We start from the raw sequence: 18863 nt of genomic DNA, 5'->3' as shown, positions 1-18863 counted from the left end.
AGGGAACTAACTCAGCCTTGGTCAGACCACATTATGAAAACTTTCTGTTTCATGTTTTTTCCCCAGAATCAACTTCCCTCTTCTTTCAAGAATTCTCCTTGGATAATTTACTATTTTCTCACTTTCAGTGGATCAGCATATCACCTTGACCTCAAAGAGTCAAGGATGGTACAGATCCAGTCAGAATGAGAAGCGAGGAGACGTTTGTTGGGGTGTCTGGGAGAGACTTAGCTCTCTTCATTGGATTTGATGGTGTGCACATGTGGGGCCTGGAGCTGCAAGAGACAACGTACTGCCATGAGGCAAGCAGCTCACTGATGAAGGTGACCTGTTGAGGAAGGCGGGGGCAAGAGATGGAGAGAAATGGACCAAGAACATCTTTAGAGTGAGCTGGGCCTGAAGTTGGACCTACTCCCAGACTTTCAGTTATGCAAGCCAAAAACTTTTTATTTTTGCAAGCTTAGGTTGGGTTTTCTGTTGCAACCAAAAGATTCATAACTTATGGTGACCACATCTACAGCATTTTTGAGATTCTGGGTAACATTTCATAGGGACCTTGCTGAATCAAAGGATCTCCAGGCAGTTCATCCAGGTGAATGACACTGGGTCCTGTGAGGCCTGGTGGGAGGGATTAGGAATGTTTTGCTTAAAGAATAGAAGACCAAGGGGAAACAACTGCTTTCAGATATTCGGATGTCCCGTGCAAAAAGCAGTAAGTTTGTTCCTTGTGGTTCCAGATTGTTTCAGAACTGGAACCAACATGTGCCGTGTTAACGAACATAGAATTCAGCCAAATATAAAGAAAGATTGTCCAACTATTTGAGCTGCTCATCAGTGGAAAGGACTGATGCTAGATTCTCTTTCACTGAAAATAGTCAATGGTAACTGAACGTAAGAGTTTAGTAAATAGCAACAGAAGTTGGAGGCTGTTGATACTACATTGTGGAAAAGATTAGGCTGCGTGGTTTCTCTGTTTCTTCCAGTTCTGAAATAATATGATGCTTCATTAGGTATCAGAAGACGTACTTATTACGTGACCCTTGGGCATATTGTGAAGCCTCTCAGACTCGCAGTTTCCTTGTCTGTAAAATGAAGATAATAATACTTTGCTGACTGACTTTTTTGAGCCTCAAATTAATGTATATGAAGATGCTTTGAAAACTAAAGCACCACACAAACGTAAAGTGCCATTATAATTTCCTGCATTGTGAACTCCAGTTTAAAGAATAGAGACAATTTCTTAAAATTCTTTGTATGTTTTGATCTATGGGTGGTTTAAAAAGGGAAAAAGTATGTTAATCCAAATAAATAGGATTCAGCCTCCTTAGTCCACCTAGTTCTCTAATGCCTCTAATCGAAAATTCAGGCCGGCCCTGTGGCTTGGTGGTTAAGTGCGCGCGCTGCAATGCTGGTGGCCCGGGTCCGGATCCTGGGTGCGCATTGAGGCACCACTTCTCCGTCCATCCTGAGGCCGAGTCCCACATACAGCAACTAGAAGGATGTGCAGCTATGACATACAACTATCTACTGGGGCTTTGGGGGGAAAAAATAAAATAAATAAAATCTTTAAAAAAAAAAAAAAAATAGAAAATTCAGATGAATTTGATATCTTTTAATGATGGAACTTGGATGTTTCCCGGTGACCGCTAAGAGAAAGAGCTAACTGAGCCAAGTGTGTGATTTTAGGGAGCCAGAGCTAAATTGTGATCTAGGACAGGTCCTTCCAAGTTGCATCACGCCTCACAAATTGGGAAGTTGATCTTTTCCCATCTCTACTGAAAGGAAGGCTGCACATGGAGAGGCAGATCTTTTAATGCGCTATCGCCTCACCGCCCGCACCTCCTCCTCATTCTTGGCGTTGGCTGCCTAGAGACCGTGGCAGTTCTGGGAGATGCCCGTGCAGAGGTGCCAAGCTCTTGAGTTAGGCAGTGAGGATTTCATTTGACCCACGCAATGGATGAGGAGGCTAACGCAGCGTGCAGAGTGAATTCTGGGACCCACTGTTGTCTGGCCACTTCAGTTCAGTGGAAATTAGATGTCCCTGCCTGCTTTGCACTTTTCACGTGGCACGTTGGGAGCTGCCCCTTCCAGCGCTATTTTGCGTTTTGGCTTCTGCTGGAGAGACTAACTGCAGCCGGCGGTGCGGGCCCCCTGCAAGAAGCTGGTCAGACCATACCATCATCTCTTCTCCTAACACTGCCGCCCTGTCTCCTGCCTTATCTCGCCTTTATCCCCGCAACAGAGTGCCCACTGTGTCCTCCCCAGGCCAGAGCCCCTTCTGAGTGTTAGGGGTCTTTTGTTCAGAAGCCCCCTCGTTCTGGAGCGCTGCTCATAGTGGCTGTGGTTCAGTGTGAGTATTTGGGAAAGAGAAGGATGCAGATTTACAAGTGTTTTAAACTCTAACCCAAGTTGTTGAGGAAGTGGAGTGTGAGCAAAATGTATTTTGTATTCTGTAAAAAGAAAAAGGTAAAATGAAGATGAGATAGAAAACATTTATCCTGTTACAAAAACTCTCTGAACGATTCAATGCAATCCCAATCAGAATCCCAATGACATTCTTCACGGAAATAGAAAAAAGAATACTAAAATTCATATGGGGCAACAAAAGACCCCAAATAGCTAAAGCAATCCTAAGAAAAAAGAACAAAGCTGGAGGCATCACAATCCCTGACTTCAAAACATACTACAAAGCAATAGTAATCAAAACAGCATGGTACTGGTACAAAAACAGACTACAGATCAATGGAACAGAATTGAAAGCCCAGAAATAAAACCACACATATACGGACAGCTAATTTTCGACAAAGGAGCTAAGAACATACAATGGAGAAAGGAAAGTCTCTTCAATAAATGGTGCTGGGAAAACTGTACAGCCACATGCAAAAGAATGAAAGTGGACCATCTGCTATCGCCATTCACAAAAATTAACTCAAAATGGATCAAAGACCTGAAGGTGAGACCTGAAACTATAAACCTCCTCGAAGAAAATATAGGCAACACACTATTTGACATTGGTCGTAAAGGAATCTTTTTGGATGACATGCCTACCCAGACTAGGGAAACTAAAGAAAAAATAAGCAAGTGGGACTTTATCAGATTAAAGAGCGCTTCTACAAGACAAATGAAACCAAAATCAAGATGAACAGACAACCCACCAGCTGGGAGAAAATATTTGCAAAACATATATCTGACAAGGGGTTAATCTCCATAATATATAAAGAACTCACACAGCTGAACAACAAAAAAATATAAAGAACTCACACAGCTGAACAACAAAAAAACAAACAACCCAATCAAAAAATGGGCAAAGGAAATGAACAAAAACTTCTCAAAAGAAGATATACAGGTGGCCAATAGGCACATGAAAAGATGTTCAACATCACTAATCATCAGGGAAATGCAAATCAAAACAACACTAAGATATCACCTCACGCCCGTTAGAATGGCTATAATCACCAAGACAAGAAACAACAAATGTTGGAGAGGATGTGGAGAAACGGGAACCCTCATACACAGCTGGTGGGAATGCAAACTGGTGCAGCCTCTATGGAAGACGGTATGGAGATTCCTCAAAGAATTAAAAATAGAAATACCCTATGATCTAGCTATCCCACTACAAGGAATACATCCAACGAACCTGAAATCAACAATCCAAAGAGGCTTATGCACCCCTATGTCACCCCTATGTTCATTGCAGCATTATTCACTGTAGCCAAGAAGTGGAAGCAATCTAAATGTCCCTTGACTGATGATTGGATCAAGAAGATGTGGTATGCATATACAGTGGAATACTACTCAGCCATAAAAAAAGACAAAATCGACCCACTTGCAACAACACGGATGGGGCTGGAGGGTATTATGTTAAGTGAAGTAAGCCAGAAAGAGAAAGACAAACACTGTATGATCTCGCTCATATGTGGAATATAAACCAACACACGGACAGAGAAAACTGTATTGTGGTTACCAGGGGCAGTGGGGTTGGGAGTGAGCACAAGGGGTGAAGGGAGACATATATATGGTGATGGACAAACAAAAATGTACAACCCAAAATTTCACAATGTTAGAAACCATTAAAACATCAATTAAAAAAAAAAAAAACAAAAACCCTCTGAACGTGGCCTCTACTGTTTGCTTTTAACGAAGGAAGCAAAGTGAGCAAGTAATTTGGTTCTTTGTATGTTAGGATTCTTTTGTGTCTTTTCCTCTGTTTGGTTTACAAAGAGAGTTTCCATTAACTTTAATATGAGATATGTATGAATCTCTAGAAAACACTGCGTTGAGACTCCCCAAAAGGCAGTCCAGCTGTGGAAAAAGTTACTTTCTGCCACGGGCGGGGGCGGGGGGGTGGCCCGAGATTTGATAACAGACTTAGTTCCTTATGGCAGTGCTTCTGCTTGCTGAGTTGCCTCAAACTTTTTTTCTTTTATCTCATTTGTTCTAAGTCCAAAGGATCAGTGCTGCCTATAAAACCAACGGATTGCTAATTACCTGCTTCCGCACTGTATTTGCAAACATTCACATTTCTTTTTCTTAATTCTTGTTTTCAAAATAGTATATGCACAAGTTAAAAAAATGAAATAGGGAAGCTGGCCCAGTGACGTAGCAGTTAAGTGCGCATGCTCCGCTTCGGCAGCCCAGGGTTCGAGGGTTCAGATCCCAGGCGCGGACCAATGCACTGCTCATCAAGCCATGCTGCGGCGGCGTCCCACATAAAGTAGAGGAAGATGGGCACGGATGTTAGCCCAGGGCCAGTCTTCCTCAGCAAAAAGAGGAGGATTGGCAAGAGATGTTAGCTCAGGGCTGATCTTCCTCACAAAAACAAAGAAAGAAAAAGAAATAGGACAAGGCCCTTATTATGAAAAGCAAGACTGCTGCTGCCCTGCGGCTTCCCATTTCTCATCCCACTTCTAAAAGGTAGCTTCATTATGCTTATACTGCTTATTTTATTTTTTATTTATTTTTGTTTGTGAAGAAGATCAGCCCTGACCTGACATCTTATACCAGTCCTCCGCTTTTTTTTTTTTTTTTTTTTGGCTGAGGAAGATTGGCCCTAAGCTAACATCCGTGCCCATCTTCCTCTACTTTATATGGGACACCGCCACAGCATGGCTTGACAAGTGGTGTGTCGGTGCGTGCCCGGGATCCAAACCTGCGAATCCCGGGCCACCAAAGCAGAGCGTGTGCACTTAACCGCTTGCGCCACCGGGCCAGCCCCTCCCTGCTTATTTTACTAAATAGACTTTTAGAGCAATTTTAGTACAGCAAAATTGAGCAGAAAGTACAGCAAGTTCCCATATACCCCCTGCCCCCACACATGCACAGCTCCCCCACCATCAACATCCCTCACCACAGTGGGACATTTGTTATAATTGGTGAACCTGCATTGACACATCATGATCACTCAGAGTCCACAGTTTATATTAGGGCTCACTCTTGGTGTTGCACATTCTATGGGTTTGGACAAATGTGTAATGACATGTCTCCATCATTTAAGTATTACGCAGAATAGTTTCACCGCCCTAAAAATCCTCTGTGCTTTGCGTATTCATCTCTCCTTCCACTGAAAGCCCTGGCAATCACTGATCTTTTTATAGTCTCAATAGTTTTGCCTTTTCTGTATTGTCATATAGTTGGAGTCATACAGTACATAGAAAAAAATTGGCTTCTTTCACTTAGTAATGTGTATTTAAGGTTCCTCCATCTTTTCATGGCTTGATAGCTCATTTCTTTTTAGCGCTGAATAATATTCCGTTGTCTGGATGTAGCACAGTTTATGCATTCACCTACTGAAGGACATCTTACTTGCTTCCAAATTTTGGCAATCGTGAATAAAGCTGCTATAAATATCCATGTGCAGGTTTTTGTGTAGACATAAGTTTTCAACTCATTTGGATAAATACTAGGGAGTGCAATTGCTGGATTGTATGGCAAGAGTATGTTTAATTTTTTAAGAAACCACCAATTTGTCTTCCCAAATGGCTGTAGCATTTTGCATTCTTACCAGCAGAGTACGAGAGTTCCTGTTGTTCCATATCCTCGTCAGCATTTGGTGTTGTCAGTGTCGTGGGTTTTAGCCATTCTAGTGGGTGTGCAGTGGTATCTCATGGTTGTTTTAATTTACAGTTCCCTGGGCCGGCCCCATGGCCTAGCGGTTAAGTGCGCACGCTCCGCTGCTGGCAGCCTGGGTTCGGATCCCAGCCGCGCACCGACGCACCACTTCTCCGGCCATGCTGAGGCCGCGTCCCACATACAGCAACTAGAGGGATGTGCAGCTATGACGTACAACAATCTACTGGGGCTTTGGAGGGAAAAAAATAAAATCTTTAAAAAAAAAAAAAATTTACAGTTCCCTAATGATATATGATGTGAAGCATCTTTTCATTTGCTTATTTGCCATCTGTGTATCTTCTTTGGTGAGGTGTCTGTTCAGATATTTTGTCCATTTTTAATCCACTTGTTCATTTTCTTTCTTTTTTTTTGGTTTGTTTTTTGTGAGGAAGATCAGCCCTGAGCTAACTTCCGATGCCAGTCTTCCTCTTTTTTTTGCCGAGGAAGACTGGCCCTGGGATAACATCTGTGCCCATCTTCCTCTACTTTATATGGGACGCCGCCGCAGCATGGCTTGACAAGCAGTGCATGTGTGTGCACCCGGGATCTGAACCTGCAAACCCCGGGCTGCCGCAGTGGAGCACGCACACTTAACCACTGCGCCACCGGGCCGGCCCCAGTTGTTCATTTTCTTATTGTTGAGTTCTTTGTATATTTTGGATAACAGTCCTTTATCAGGTTTGTCTTTTGGAAATATTTTCTCTCAGTCTGTGGCTTGTCTTCTCATTCTTCTGACATCGCTGTTTTTTGATTTTTCAAATTTAGACGTTTTGTTGGCTTCTGCTATGGTAGGTAGGGATTTAACTCAGAACCTTTCACCCCCTCCTAATGTCATAATATCACTATTTTTAGTTCCTTTCTTGGTTACCTCATTTATTTTCATGATGTATTTCACCTTTATTTCTTTTTTTGTCAACGGTATACAGTATCTTTGACTCTCCATTTCTAAGATGACGATGGATATTCTCATCACTGCCCTTTCTACCAGCTCTCCCCACCTTGTCTTCTACCTTCCAATTTTTTATCTGTACTTCAACTTTTTTTCCTAGCAAGGATGATAATATTCAAATGTTCTATAAAATAGTCTTGCATACTTTGTGTATAGATCAGTTTAAATAGTATTAATGTTGTTACTACAAAGCTATTCTTCCCTGCAGAGTGAAGTCATGTATTATGATTTTGTTACCTTTTTTATGCTAAAGCTTTTTGTTTTAATGAGATTTCTAGTTTTTTCACTTTTAATTGTATCCTCACTTTTTTTCATATTCCTAATCCAGTCAGGTGTTCTGTCATATATAAAATAGCCTTGTTCCTCACTAGTCCCCTCCCTGCCATGGCTCTGCACTCCAGGGCCTTTGCACATTCTGTTCACTCTTTCTTAGCCTTTCTTTCTCCCTTTTATCTAGTTTGAGGTATTTTTGTGATAATTCGTTTTTGCCTATCAAGTAAGTAGTTTGATATTCAGATGTTGCTCAGAGGAGATGTCCACATAAGAGAGTTAATTTGGAAGTCATCAGTATATAGGTGGTATATACAGACAGACAGAGGGTGGCTTCTGAGGTAAGAGAAAAACTAAGACGGTGTGACATCAGAGGCATGTTTCAAAAAAGAAGGCATTGTTCCAACTCTGCTGAGAGGATTGAAAATATCCATTGCATTGGACCACATGGAGGTCATTGATGACCTCATCAGACAGTGTTTTGGTTGAGTAATGGGAGTGGGTAAAGGAGTGAATGAGAGGAGCAGAAATGAGGAGGATTCTGCCGTGAGGTGGAAGAGAGAAATCAGATATTAGCTGGAGGAAGATGTGGATTCCAGATTTTTTTTTAAAGAAAACTGAGCAAGCTTAAATGCCAGTCAGAAGGGTCCAGTGAAAAGGGAATGCTATTTCAACAAGTCACAGGTATATTGGGGACACTGAGGATACTGACTAGAGTTAAATGGGTGTGTTGGAGAGCAAAAAAAACCCCAAAGGTGGATAAGATCAGATATGTTGATTAGAGATTTTGTGTGACCTTGAAAGCCAAGGGAAGAAGTTTGACATGGAGGCAGCAGATGAAGAAATATTTAAGATTCTGGAACAGAAAAATGAGTGAGTTATTTAAGGGATATTGATCCAGAATGTCTCAAAGGTGGGAGAGGCTGGAATCAGGAAGACCTGTGAGAACATTTCAGAAATTTAGACGGAACATTCTGAAGACCTGGACAAGATTCAAACCCAAAGGAAAGGAAAAATATGGAAACATTTCCAAAAACAGTGAATAGGTTTTAGTGACCGACTGGTTGGTTACAAAAAGAAAGAGGAAAGAAGTTTTAAATATGTTTTTAAGGTTTCTTGAATTGGGGGAGTCTGAAAAATGATTAGTGCCACTGTCAGACATGAATAAAAAGAATGAAGGAAAGAAGGAACAGATGCTCAATAAAGTTAGCTGCCACTGAAAAGTTGAGAAGGATGAAGATTAAGGGGGGAAATTAGATTTGAAAATAAATTATTATAACTTTTTGAGGAAAAATTTATGAGGAGTGGTAGTAAAAAATATCCTAGTAGTTTAGATTCTTAGAACAAGGGAGTTCTCTTGTGTTAGGAGGCAAGGCAGCAGTGGTGTGGTGTGTGAAGACGGTGGACTTTCATTTATATCTCCCACCTGTCTCTCCCACAGAGCAGGCGCTCTGAATTCTTGTTGAATAAATGAATAATAATTTATTTCAGAATGTCACCATTTTCCTCATCAATGCACGGTAGACAGAAGACCTACCGAAGAACAACCCCAGTAGCATATTCTTTGGGTAAGATGAGGAAATTAAAAAGGAACTGAAAATATTTTATTTTCAGCTCATGAGAATCACTACTTAAAACAGTCACCTGATCTATGATTTAAATGATTGTGCTATTGTTACTTTAAATGTACTTTTTGTTCTTGGAAAAGATTTATTTTTCCCACCTCTTTTTCTCTCTGCATATTGTTATGATTGGATTTTTCCCTCCTGTTTTTTAAATTTATCACATACATGTAACTAAAAAAGAAACAGGAAAATTACTCACAGTCCAACCAGCTTAATACTCACCTGCTCTCAATATTCCGTGCTCCTTTCCAGTGCATGTCTCTCTGAATATACAGTTTGAAGCACCTGTGATCGGCCACAATATAATTTTTCATTTGACATTTTCAAATGTAACATATCAGACATGTTTTTTTAAAAATTTATCATGTTCGGTGGAGCTTGCTTTTAACTTCTTGCAGTCAGACAACCAGCCTCAGTAGGAATAAGTGATGCTATGGTGTGAAGATGGGAAGGAGACAAAGTAAGGGTGCCAGCTGAGCCTGAACAGTCCCTGTTCCATTGGCCAGACTTCCCGCCACCCCTGCTGTCACCTTTGCCATGGTGTATTGTGTTAGGTAGCATGCCCGGTTTCAGGGTTCCAGGATGTATCTATCGTTCAGCAGTGCGGCTTCTTATCTCACAGTCTTTGAAGGAGACTCTGAGTGGTACCCTTCTGATTGGTTACATCGTAAGCTGTAGGGCTGCTGCCGCTTGACTTTTGCCCGCTGGTGCCCCTGACGAGGTGGGTCTGCAGTGGACTTAGGCACAGGTGGGGAGTGAGCAGCCAAGCGCCACCTTAGTTTGGTCTAATGATGAATTTCAGCAACTCTCTAAACTTAACTTCTGCTGCTTACAGTTTCTGAGATGATGTGTACAGAGATGGGAAGAACCTTTTAGAAAATAGAGAACAATTATACTGGTGACTGTCTTCAAATAATGATGAAATGGTAAGAACAGAAAAAAGAACAGATGTAGGAAAAAATACAACTGGATTGTGTATTTCATAATCCACAACTGGATATATTTCATAAATGTGCTTTGGTTTGATGTAAAGATAACACATAAATAACACCTAAGTGGAGAACAAACTGAGATTTGGCAGCACAAGGAAGGAGTTAAACTGTAGCTGGAAATGATGATGGAGTTGATCTGCTGTTCTGTTGTAGTCCTTCCCATCTTCAAAACCAGCAAATAACTGAAAAGGAGGCTTAATTTTGGTGGCAGTATTAGGAATGGCACACGGCTCCGTGTAATCAGTCCTGGACCCCCAGTTTTGGCTGTTCTGACTATAGTTATGGTGAAACCGTACTTGTCTTCCAGTTTTCATTATGGTCCTTGCCAAGGTTACTTCACTCTGCAGAACTGATGTTACTGAAACAGTTTATTGCTCAGTGATTTTAGTCTTTATTTTACAAGAATAATTAAATAAATCTTTTCTTCATTGAGTATTTAGTATGATGCAAGTAAGGCATCTGGATACCTAAACGCGTTAAATGTCTATTCTATAGTCCTTTTAGCTTTCCAGTAACTTAATTTGAAAAAGTCAATTTAAAAACCATAAGTTTTTCTGCATATAAATATGACAGTTTAGCCTTTCTTATATCAAAGTTTTAAAAGCACTCAGCTGGGGCCGGCCCCATGGCGCAGCGGGTAAGTGCACGCACTCCACTGCGGCGGCCCGGGGTTCGGATCCCAGGCGCACATCGCCACACCGCTTGTCAGGCCATGCTGAAGCGGCATCCCACATACAGCCACTAGAAGGATGTGCAACTATGACATACAACTATCTACTGGGGCTTTGGGGAGAAAAAGGGAAAAAAAAGGAAGTAGATTGGCAATAGATGTTAGCTCAGGGCCGGTCTTCCTCAGCAAAAAGAGGAGGATTAGCACGGATGTTAGCTCAGGGATGATCTTCCTCACAAAAAAAATTAAAAAATAAAGAATAATTATAGTATAGATTAAAATTAAAAATAATTCCTTACCTCACATTTCCCATTATAAGTATTCTAAATTCTGTATCATTTCCATATTATATAAATCCCTTTTACATTTAAACTGTACCGTAGATATACCTAATATGCCCTTATACCAATTGTTCTTGTTTCTCTCTGAATACAGATGAGCACACCATTTCCACTTATGTTAAAAGCAATTGGTCATTGGATCAGATCAGTCTCTCCTTAGTATTATTTGTGTCTTCTGATTTCTTAATCAAATTTGTGCTAGGTCAAAATATGTTAATGATGAATTTTTTGAGTGTTTATTGAGAAATTCACAGTGAACTTGTGTTTTGTCAAATGGCTGTTGTTTAGTTGCCAAGGTTATCATTTCAGATGTATTAAGTTCCAAGTTACAGAAAACCCAATTCAAGGTGACTTATATGAAGGGTATTTATTGGCTTGTGTATTTGGAAGGCCAGCAATAGACCAAGCCTCAGGGTTGATTGATTTAGCAGCTCCACAGTGCTACTAAGAATTTGGTTTCCTTCTTTCTACCCTCTGCGTTCTCACCTTCCTCTTGTGATGACAGGGTGGTTGCAAGCCATTCCCAGATTTATGTGATCCTTCATTCATGTCTAGTAATGTTTCAGAAGCTCACCCAGAAAACCTTTCCTTGTGTTTCATTGACCTTAATTGAGGGATGTGCCCATGCCTTGAACAAGCAACTGTGGCTTTATGGGGTTGTGCTGAGTAGTTCAGGCTTGGAGTCAGCTTTCCCCAAAGTATAGGGCTGTGGGAGGAGGTACAGAAACCCCAGTCAGAACTGGGTAGTTGTCTAGAGGAGGAGGAAATGGATAAGGGGCGACAGCCACCCTATTTAGTATGCCATGTGAGTCAAAGTCATTTGGGTGTCCTTTATAAAAGTTCTTGCTTTGTTTCATTGGTTTCTACTTCTGTCTTTAGGGGCTGTGACAACAACCAAACGGACAGGCATTCCAGCTCCTCGAGAACTTTCGGTAACTGTCTCAAGAGACAGAACTGTGCCACGTGGTCCCTCCAACCCGAGGAAATCGGTGTCCAGTCCAACTTCTTCCAGCACACCCACCCCTACCAAGAACCTGAGGACCACTTCCACAAGACCCAAGCAAGAGAATGAAAGTGGAGAAAAGGCTGTGCTCGAGTCCCAAGTTCGGGAACTTTTGGCAGAAGCCAAAGCAAAAGATAGTGAAATTAACAGGCTTCGAAGTGAACTAAAGAAATGCAAGGAGAAAAGGACTCTGAACACTGAGGGAACTGATGCTTTGGATCCAAATGTAGATGGAACATCAGTCTCACCAGGTGACTTGGAACCTTTGATAAGAGCTCTTGAGGAGAAGAACAAGAATTTTCAGAAAGAGCTTGCTGATCTAGAGGAAGAAAACCAGGCCTTGAAGGAGAAACTGACTTATTTTGAGCATTCACCAAATTCAGAAGGGGGAACAAGTCAGACTGGTGACAGCAGCTGCCCAACATCCATAACTCAAGAATCAAGCTTCGGAAGCCCAACTAGAAATCAGTTGTCAGGTGAAATCGATGAGTATAAAAAACACATACACGAAAATGCATTACGGACGTCGGGTTCTTCAAGTAGTGATGTTACCAAAGCTTCTTTGTCACCAGATGCCTCTGATTTTGAGCACATCACAGCAGATACCCCCTCTAGGCCCCTGTCTTCCACTAGCAACCCCTTTAAGAGCTCAAAGTGTTCCACCACTGGGAGTTCCCCTAACAACGTGAGTGAATTGTCCCTGGCTTCTCTTACAGAAAAGATACACAAGATGGAAGAAAATCACCATAGCACAGCAGAAGAACTGCAGGCTACTTTACAAGAATTATCAGATCAGCAACAAATGGTGCAGGAATTGACAGCTGAAAATGAGAAACTGGTGGACGAGAAGACTATTTTGGAAACTTCCTTTCATCAGCATCGAGAGAGGGCAGAGCAGCTAAGTCAGGAAAATGAGAAGCTGATAAATCTCTTACAAGAACGAGTCAAGAATGAAGAGCCCAGTGCTCAAGAAGGAAAAATCCTTGAACTGGAGCAGAAGTGTGCAGAAATTCTTGAACAGGGCCGCTTTGAAAGAGAGAAGCTGCTCAGCATTCAGCAGCAGCTGACCTGTAGCTTACGGAAGGTTGAGGAAGAAAACCAAGGAGCTTTAGAAATGATTAAACACCTAAAGGAAGAAAATGAAAAACTGAATGGGCTTCTAGAATTGGAACGGCATAATAATAGTGTGATGGCCAAAACTCTGGAAGAATATAAAGTTACCTTGGAAGAGCTGAAGATTGAAAATGGGTCTTTGAAGGCTCATTTGGAGAATGAGAAGCAAAAAGCTGTAGAGACCAGTCCTGTGGGGCAAACAGCAGAGGGCTGTGAAGTTCAAGAAACGTTGAAAGTAGCTCGAGCTGAGAAAGATCAGCTGGAACGGTCTTGCACCGAGCTCAAACAAGAATTACTAAAGGCACATGGTGAAATCAAACATGTTTCAAGCCTACTAGCCAAGGTAAGGAGATGTCTGTTTACCAGTATTTGCTCATCCTTGTGAACATTTCCCTCCTTGACCATTAAATTCACAGAGCACAGAGAATCATTTGGTCCATTTCTTTCATGAATCCAGCATTCTAGCTTGAAGATCTGTTAGATTCCAGACAGATTGGGGATACAAAGATGAAATACCACAGTTTCTAACTACAGGCAGTTCAAAGTGTAGTGTGGATATGGTGAATCAAATCACTGAGTATGCTGCAGGGATAAAGAATATCGCAGAGGACAGCCTAGAGTCCAGTGCCAAGGAGGAACCCGTGGAATAATATGGGATAAAGGACAGTGGTGCAGGAGGACATCTTGAAAGTGATGGCAGTAAGCTGAGTCCTAAAGAATGAGTGAGTTGTCCAGGTCTGTCACTTAGCGTGCTTTGGGCTGCTAGTAACAGAAAATTAAAATCACTGCAAATTTCCCCACCAAGTAATACAATATAACCACTGTTTTGGTGTTTTCCTCCAGATATACATGTGTATATGTGTGTGTGTATCCCAGAAGTTAAACAAAGTTTTTAGAATCATCCTATACATATTAACTTTTTAAAAAATTTAATATCTTCTGAGCATAGTCTCATGATTAACTGTTCTTTGAAACATGATTTTAAAGGCCAGATCATATTCTATTATATAAATATTTCATATGTGCTTTACTAGTCACCTGTAGTTGAACATTGTTGTTCTTTTCCAGTCTTTCTATATTGTAAATACATTTTTTGTATCTCTCTGATTATTTCCTTAGGAAGAATTCCTAGACGTTGATGTACAGTGTCAGAGTATGACCATTATAAAGACTTTCAGTACGTTAACCAGATTGCCTTCCAGAAATCTTACACCAGTTTGTTCCCCCAGAGGATCAGGCTTGCTTTCCTGAGCCCTTGCTAGCACTTGGTGTCAAGTTGTTGGGTCATACAAATCTGGTCTTCATTTCTTCTTTTCTCCTCCTCTTTTTCACTTGCAAAGATCTTCGCCAACCCCAGATCAAATAAATGATCACTTCTTTCATCTTTAAAACAATCCTTTAATCAGTCTGGAACTTGGTTATATGGTGAGGATTGCTGGTAATTGTATAATATTCTGCCCACTCACAGAGCAGTGCTGGAAAGATGTAGACAGGTGGCTTCCTATTTTCCATTTCCTCTAAGCTCTAGGTCTGTGATTTAGGGGTTCCTTGGTAAGAGAGGTTGAAGACATCTTCCCACCTTATTTCAGGGGTTTTCACTGTTTTAAGAAACTAATTATGCTGTGAGCTCCGAGGACGATTTTTCTCTACTGTTTCGTCTGCCTTAAAATGAATCCATTGCAACCTGATTCTGGCATTGGGCTGTCTGATGAGCTGAGTGGTGGGTAGTATTCTGAGTTTTTATCATTGTGTTCTAAATTCACAGCATTTTATTGGAGGTAATGTAAACAATTCCATTAGAAGGTACTAGCCAGGCACCCATTTGAACTGTAGGTTGGCAATTGTAGCTTTACATTAAGTTTTAATGTATGTGAAATAAATCCCCCCCCATTACTCTGTTGTGAAATGTTTAATCTCCCAGGTGACCTTCTTGAAGTCCTGCCTCAGTCCCTCATCTTTCTCTTTGGTATTTCGACTGGCATTACATTAAATATATATGTCAGTGAGAAATAATTTGGCATCTTAAAACAATAGCTTATTTTTTTCTGATCAAAAAATTGTGTATTCATTACAGAAGGTTTAGAAAATACAGATAGGTATAAAGAAGAAAATAGAGGCCGGCCCCGTGGCTTCGCGGTTAAGTGCACGCCCTCCGCTACTGGTGGCCCGGGTTCGGAGCCCGGGCGCGCACCAACGCACCGCTTCTCCGGCCATGCTGAGGCCGCATCCCACAGACAGCAACTAGAAGGATGTGCAGCTATGACATACAACTATCTACTGGGGCTTTGGGGGGGGCAGAGGAGGAGGATTGGCAACAGATGTTAGCTCAGAGCCAGTCTTCCTCAGAAAAAAGAGGAGGATTAGCATGGATGTTAGCTCAGGGCTGATTTTTCTCACAAAAAAAAAAACACGAAGAAAATAAATATTACCTTTAATCTCACCACGTGGAGAAAAACACTGCTAACATTTTCCTGTGTCTTTTCAGACATTTTTCCGGTTTGTGCACGTTTGGGCATGCATACAAACTTGTGCTGACATAATTGCAATTTTTAATCTTTTTATTCAGAAGAATAGAGTATGTCACTCCACATTCCATGACTAGGAAGACCCAATTGGATTAGCTTATCAGTTCTACTGTTAATCTATTTCTGATTAATTTGTTTCTACTTTTGTCTTTGTTAATTATTTCATCCTGCTTTTTGTACATTTCCTTGGTTTCTTCCTAGTTTCTTGAGTAAAAGTTTTTGATTAAGTTTGTCCTTTCTTGATTGACAATGAAAGCATTTAAAGGTATGCATTTGCCCTTTATTATAGCTTTAGCTAAATGAAGACAATAAAATCTAGAATTTTCTGGGATAAACTAAGTCTAATTTAGAGAAAAAGAAAAAGCATTTGCATTCTCTATAGAGTCCAAGGTGCAACATATATGTTTTAAATCAAGCTGTTAATTATATTATTCATATATTCCATACTTTATGTATTGTTTGCTGATTAGAATTATGAAATACTTGCCAATAGGTTGAAAAAGGTCCTAGCTAGTAGTCTGAGATAAGAGTCTGAGGTAAAAGGTATGAGGCCTGATGTCACGTGGAGTTTCTTTCGTACATATCGAGATCCTAGGTCTGTGATTTTGTGCTGTCTTCTGTGTCTGTAATTGCAGTGAAGTTGTAACTTGTGCTAATCTTCCTGCCCTTTTCTATTACTGTAGGAAAAGTAAAGCCCACACCTCATGGGCTGACTATAGCTTTTTGTAGCCCCACTGCAGAATGTCAGCTAATCCACCAGCAGCCATGAATTCAGATGATCGGACGTAAAGGCCTCAGGCCCAAAGGAAATAGGAGCACGTTTAGCACCAAACTATCGTGAAGGATATAGAGTGCAGCACCGGTGGGAAGCCTGGGTCCTCCTGACTTGGCTAATGGTTAATTTTGTGGCCTTGGGCCAGCCCCTTTCCAGGGTACAGTGTTGAATAGAAGTGTGATGGTGGAGGGATCCTGATTTAAAGGGAGTGCTTTCAACATCTCATCATTGAGGACGTCTGCTGTAGGCATTTGCTGTGTACCTTTTATTGCGTTACACAAGTATTTTGCTAAGAATCATTTCGTTTTGTTGGCTTGTTTTTAAAAAAAGGATGGAGATCAAATTTTTCTACATCTACTGTAGATCTTATACATTTGTAACATCTATATGTCTGTGAGACCTCTACTGTAGATCTTGTACATCTACTGTGATCTTATAGTTTTTATGTAATCATAATGGTTTTTCTCCTATAATTTGTTAATGAGGTAAATTATAATAACAGATTTTCTAAGGTAGTCTAGTGTTAAATCATCTTTGCATTCCTAGGGTAAATTCTAGTTCTTCAGTTCTCAATTGCTTTGCTTGACATTTTTGCATGGAACTTTCCAATATAACCGCCTTTAGCAGATGTCAAAGTGACTGTCCTATTAATCACCAGGCAGACTGCTTGGTGATGAAGAACTTCTACACTTGAGCTCTGCATTCATCCACTCTGATTTTTAGCGGAAGATGAATATTATGAGAAAAGAATAAAATAACCTATTTAGTACAAAGAGGAAAGGCAATGTCAAACTACACTATGATCTAATAGATTTAGTAAATCTGTATAAGTTTTCCATTTAGGTAAGTTACTCAAGAGACTCAGATGCTGTTTGAAGAGCCTCTGAAAAGCCTTAAAATGTACTTTTTTTTGGTACATGGTAGGTCTGTTCCTCATACAATAAGTGGAAAATTCGTAGGACATTTACAATAATTGTGTGAATGTTTTGTAGGCTTTTTCTTCCTGTCATTTCTTTATCTTCAGCTATTTGCTGATATCTCCATTCTTTTCAGCTTCTCCAGGATCCACCATATACATTTTGCTGGCAGCTTAGTGTGTGATTATGTGACGTACTGCTGGACCGCTTTGAGGAAGGGTCTAACTTCCAGAGTCCTGGGGTCTCCTCCTCCTGTAAGCGGCCCATGTGCCTGCCCTGGCCATCAAGCAGTGCAGCTCATGGGACCGTTGTTTTTCCAGACTATAAAGCAAGCCAGGTTTACATTCTTTTGACTTGCAAGTTTTCAGTCGTTTGGGATCTTGATTTCAAGTTAGAGAATTTTTATAAGGCTTGAAACGTAGAAGTTTTAAAGGAAAATACTGGTTTTTTTCTGCCTGAGGTGGAAAGCTTATAGGAAAGCTGAGCCTATAGCTAAGCTTATAGGTATCCTTAGAAATTTAGTTCTTTCTGCAGAAACTTGAGCATCTCTTTCAGAGGAGTAAGGAGATTATAAAGATACACTTGCTGTGAGTGGTTGGGGAAAACCAGAGGTGAAATCATCATTGTGTGACCAGCATTGGTCACCACGCCAAACTAATTAGGGTTGCCACTGGCCACAAATGGCAAAACCGGGGTTTGAGAGAAAGATGCAGCAGGTAGATGATCCTCAAGCTACGACTGCAGAATAGGACTCCTTGAAGGACTGATGAAATCTTGGAACCTGGTGGTCCATGAGGATGCCCAGGTGATGTTTTGGACCATAAGAAACAGAAACCCCTGGTGTCAGTGGCCCAAGCCAACAGACGTCCACTTTGCTCCCGTGATTAGAAGTCAGGAGGCAGGGCTGGCCCCGTGGCTTAGTGGTTAAGTGAGCGCGCTCCACTGCTGGCGACCCGGGTTCGGATCCCGGGCACGCACCGACGCGCTGCTTCTCCGGCCATGCTGAGGCCGCGTCCCACACACAGCAACTAGAAGGACGTGCAGCTCTGACACACAACTATCTACTGGGGCTTTGGGGGGAAAAAATAAATAAATAAAATCTTTAAAAAAAAAAAAAAAAAAAAAAAGAAGTCAGGAGGCAGGCAGTTAGTAGCTATGGTCCAGGGGCTGCATAATGTCAAGGCTCTGTGCTGGCAGCTCTGTGATTCCCTCGGCCTTCCTGCTGCAGGTGCAAGTGAACACAGCATCTTCAGCATCTTGTCCCCACAGTCCTGACAGGCAGGAGGCTTGGCCGGTCCCCAGACACCTCAGTCCTATTGGGAGAACATTTTCCCCCCGGAGCCCCCTCAGCAGCTTTCCCTTTATTTCTGGTCAGAACTGGGCCACACACCCTCCCCCAACCCACCTTCCTCAAAATCACAAGATCACAGCCTGATTCTTGAACAGAATTGGGATTTTTCATAAGAAAAAAAGGGGGAAGGGGGCCAGCCCGGTGGCATAGCGGTTAAGTTCAAGAACTCCACTTGGGAGGCCCGGGGTTCACAGGTTCAGATCCAGGGCACGGACCCACAAATG

General features: G+C 41.5%; 1 protein-coding gene across 6 annotated transcripts in view; it reads left to right on the top strand.

Annotated features, from left to right (window-relative positions):
• The window catches only part of SPECC1 (sperm antigen with calponin homology and coiled-coil domains 1), a 268607-nt gene that overhangs the window by 154554 nt on the left and 95190 nt on the right, over positions 1–18863 (top strand). For all 6 annotated transcript variants that reach the window (XM_087440379.1, XM_087440380.1, XM_014789480.2 and 3 more), the window contains one exon: positions 11835–13414. In XM_087440379.1, coding sequence (XP_087296505.1) covers positions 11835–13414 — 1580 coding nt within the window. The remainder of the gene's footprint in view (positions 1–11834; positions 13415–18863) is intronic.

This window comes from Ceratotherium simum, chromosome 16 (genome assembly GCF_057802395.1).
Source record: "Ceratotherium simum simum isolate JZ-2026a chromosome 16, ASM5780239v1, whole genome shotgun sequence".
NCBI lineage: Eukaryota > Metazoa > Chordata > Mammalia > Perissodactyla > Rhinocerotidae > Ceratotherium > Ceratotherium simum.
The sequence above is the reverse complement of the archived record's forward strand: the minus strand, read 5'-3'. Positions and strand labels throughout refer to the sequence as shown.